This window comes from Coptis chinensis, chromosome 7 (assembly GCF_015680905.1).
Source record: "Coptis chinensis isolate HL-2020 chromosome 7, ASM1568090v1, whole genome shotgun sequence".
NCBI lineage: Eukaryota > Viridiplantae > Streptophyta > Magnoliopsida > Ranunculales > Ranunculaceae > Coptis > Coptis chinensis.
The window spans coordinates 95,549,539-95,554,009 of record NC_141462.1 but is presented as its reverse complement, the minus strand read 5'-3'; the positions used below and the strand labels follow the sequence as shown (position 1 = coordinate 95,554,009).

The 4,471-nt window shown below is 35.1% G+C and overlaps 1 protein-coding gene across 1 annotated transcript; it reads left to right on the top strand.

The window, feature by feature from the left end:
* The first annotated feature begins 681 nt into the window (after window positions 1-681).
* LOC147490233 (uncharacterized) lies at window positions 682-3,213 on the top strand. The gene is made up of 3 exons (XM_086573351.1): window positions 682-1,405; window positions 1,669-1,772; window positions 2,776-3,213. Exons 1-3 carry the CDS (start codon window positions 851-853, stop codon window positions 3,047-3,049), a joined length of 933 nt encoding a protein of 310 aa, XP_086429477.1. The 5' UTR covers window positions 682-850; the 3' UTR covers window positions 3,050-3,213.
* Window positions 3,214-4,471: the final 1,258 nt, after the last annotated feature.

Here is a 4,471-nt window from a genome sequence, read left to right as displayed (position 1 = left end):
TTTATTATTTTCTTTTTCTAAATTCATTTTTTCACAGACATTGCTTACAATTTAATTGCAACTAATCGTCTAATCCTATGTAAGTTTCATTACCTTTCAGTCCCAGCAGGTTTGATAATATTTTGTTAACATTGGAAATTTGGAATGCCTGCCCACCACGACGTAAAAGCAAAGGACCAGAAGTTCGACGTTTCATTTTAGTCTAACTAAAAATTGTTTTGAAAATTTTGAAATTCAACTAACCTCTGATCGTACAGTCATTTAGTTAAAAACCCTAAAATTTAAGCCAAATTTTGGAATCTTGGAATTCTTTAGTACTTTTTGGTAAGACTGCTGGAATCTATTGGCGTCTTTTGTGCCAAACTTGGGAAAACTGGATAGTAACCGAAATTGATGACATTCAAATCTAGGTGCAAAAATGATCAAGAACATTAATAATGATCTATTATTGTTTTCATGGCCCAAGGTTTCTAATAATAGAGACCAAGCCATAATTTTGATGCAACAACACTAAAAAAAATATGTATGATCGACTAAATGGAGGTTGATAGCTGCTAATAACATAGCGGAATCATTGGTAATAAATCAAGATTAACGTTGAACATCATAAAATATTCCAATTCCAAACCGTGTCTATCCAAGAGTCCTTTTTGTAACCATGACTCCATTGACCATATACTTGCCGAACCCCTTGTCCTTTTCTCATTTTCCCACTTTTATGCATTGTTATTAACATCCACTCTTCTACAAAGTTTATGTCTCAATTCCCATACAACATATTCTCTCTTTTGTGGGCATCTTAGGATCTAAACAAAGCTAGCAACATTATTAATTTTCTTTCTTGAGCTTAATGGGAGAGTTAGCAACATTAGCGAAGGCAAGAAAAGAGCTTGAAGATCTTTATCTGGGAGTCCCAGATGAATCAGTGAACCTCACTTTCCAAGACTTCGCTGAGTTGAAACAACAACATGATGCAGGAGATAAGAAAAAACTCAACATGTCTCCTATTGACGAAATTACAATGAAGGAAGGCTTAAGCATGGGAAAATCACCTAGCCTTGATTTTTCCAAGGCAATACATGGGACAAGAGTTCGTCAACACCTCGTTGAAGAAGAAAAAGGCCGCCATGTATCGCCAAGAGGGCGTAACCATGTTCATCACCATGCCGTAGAAGACATTCGTCATGCCCATGCCGTGATGCCACAAGATCAAAAAAGAAATATGCACATGGAAATGAGAAGTAATATAGACAATAGCCTTGCTTACGACGATGATATAAGCGGCATGAGTGTGATTTCTAGAGTTACACATCATGAGAGAGGAAGAAGGAGACCTGGAATCCCTCACTCAAATATTTGCACAATGTGCAGCACATATATCTACATTTCTCGCAACCGATGCCTGGTACGTAAACCTTCATTTTTGTCCAAGTATTTTCGGCAAACAGCCCATAAATGGCCGAGTCTTAGCAAATACATAATTTCCAGTTACTTCTAGTATAGTTTGTTGTTGTGGAAATTGATTTACGTACTGTCATAGTATATATTATGATTGAAATATTAATTAACAGTACCATTATATATGGAGATATAGCTGGGATCCTTTGCCAATATTACAATCTTCCTTTTCATTTTCGTTAATAATTTGGGTAATAATTATGAAATCAGGTATGTGGAAGAGTTTACTGCAGGCACTGTGTAGGCGTTGGTATGGGTGAGATGACAGAAGGAAGAAAATGCGTTGAATGCCTTGGCAGAAGGTTTAGCCAAAGGTAACTCTCTGTCTGTCTGTCTGTCTCCTTTTCTTTTGTTAATAGAATTAAGTCTCCCAATTAAAGGTGTTCAAGCTTTACAAGTTTACTACACTATGACCCTTTTTTCTGGGTAAACATGTAAAACAGTTTTACAGAATATATCACCCCTAACTGAACCTAGGTCATACATTATTCATATATTTTTTTATTTACGATATTAAGGTGATTTTGATCTATGATAGCGAGCAACTTATATTTTCACTAAGCAATTCAAATTACTAATTTATGAAATACAAGACTAATGCAAATTGCAAATTTAAAATCCTTGTAGCATAGGGCTTTTACTCTTTTTAGACAATCTGAATTGATTGAAATTTGATTTTTCAATTTTATGACTGATGTCGAGATTTTCTGAAATCAATTCAATTGCGATACTCTTATGTTTTTTTTTAATCATTAGGATTGTTTGATGTACTATAATTCTACTACTTAAAATTTTTAATTAAGTGAAGGATTATTGTTGCGTTTGATGATTTTCTAGTGAAGAATGAGTCTTTTTGCTGGGATTCAATACTAGGTTAGAAACAAAAAAGAACTGCTGTCACAATGGATGTCTTCTTGTTCACATTTGATTATTTGTCATTGAAAAGGAAAAGAAACTGGTTTTCATTCAGCATTCCAAAATCCAAACAGAACAGTCACAATATATGGCCGGCCGCCGGCCCCTGAAGAGGACCATATACAGTATTCATTTGTTTAAATAACAGTGATATTCGAATTGGCTTGCGAAGCCCATTACACCAGAACTGCTTAAGAAATTAACCAAGTTTAAGGACAAATGAAGACTCTGAATTTTGACATTGATAAAATACACTAGCAATGAGCCAAATCTGGCATAGCATATATTTATTGGTTTACCTAAGAAGCATGTATATGTGAGTATATGTATTTGATTGATAATGTTCATCCATTCGTATTCAAAAATAATACGTGATTTGCAATTTTTGTTTATGATTAAAAGGTACATACATAGAGCGGGAAGTATTGGATGTTGCGCGGGATATCCAAGCCTGGTCAAGCAACAAGAACTCAAGTGGGCCGAGAAAGGGCCTAGAAGGAGTGGAGAGAGGGGAGGTTATCGTAATGGTGGTACAAGTGGTATGATATCCAGATCAAGAAGTCCAATGACGCCCAGAACTCCAACCAGGGCCCAAAATAGCAGCAGTCCAAATTCATTTGCCATGAGCACACAGTTTTCCCCCTATTCTTCTACTAACCCTCACATTCCATACTGAAGGATTCCGTAAAGAATGGTCATGGTGATTTGCATCACACGACTATTGTCATGGAATGACAACGCTGTCTTTTAAATAGATTACTATTTATTTTTGCTCATTTTAAAATGTAATAATCGAAGCTTAGATCCTATTATAACAACTGAGTTCTAAGTGTGTACCAATTTACCTACGAATCTAGATTGTATTTTCTAATTAAAATGATTTTTTTTTTCAGATTGACCAAATTTACCTCATATGTTAAGAACAATGATATTTTAACTTTTGATTACAATTGGCCTGTTTCCTTGGGCAAACCGGCAAATATGCACTTTTTCAAATAAAAGTGGCATTGGCGCATTGCAAATGATTTTAAAATGTTATATATTTTTTCATATCGAAAATCTGCACTTTTTCCACAATCAGAAATCTTACCAAAAACCCCAAAACGATAAATACTTAGAGTTTTGAAATGAAAGCGAATGGTTGGAACCTTTTTAGTAGGATTTTGGAGGTGGAAACACCTTTTTAGTTGAATACTGATGGCACTCTATCTCCAGTAAGCTCAGAAGGTATTATTTTCAGGGATGAGAATGGAAGAGTTATATTGATCTACAAAGGAAGCTCAAGGCATAGATCAATTCTGACATGAGTTGAAAGCTATTGACGTGGGTCTCTAATCAGCAAGAATGATTGGAATTAAGTGTAAAAACTAGGGTGATATTTGTTTATCCTTTACATAACCAAAATGATTTGATAGATAGTATTGGCTGAACTTCTTATGTGAAGCTGTCTACGTATCTAGTTCTTTTATCGAACTAGAATCAAGTCAAACGTAGTTCCATGGAGATTAAACTTGGAGAGGTTTCCATGGTGGGAGAGAACATCCCCAGATGATTATATTCATCCTCCTTTTATTGATCGATTTGATGAGTCTATCCGTTTTTCTCTTGGAGCTGTTATGTAATAATGATTTGTTGAGCTCTTACTCTCTTTTCCTTTAATGATGCTCATCCAGTATGTTTGGCTCTTGAGATGGATGTTTGTTACAATCTATTTAACTCCTTGTGCTGTCAATGAATGTTTTAACTCCCTAGTCTGAATTGTTTTAGATTTGCACACTAGAGTGAGAACTGATGTCTCAGGTCTCCCTAATTTCCATTGTGTGTTTTCTTTTCCCTTGTACATTTCCATGTAACTTATTTTTCATTTTTAATACAAAATCTTGCTCACTTAGTAAAAAAAAAAAAAAAAAAATGCTTTAATAATTGTGCTCGAGTTGATATCTGTTGATAGGGATCATATGTGTGCCTTGGTGTGTTAGGTCGTGTGCAACCTATTGCTCTTGTAGTAGACTTGGATTATAGGTTGTATGTTAGACCTATGATTAGACTTTGGACATTGGACACGTGGACCACAGTGATTGGTTGAGAGTGTATGGTA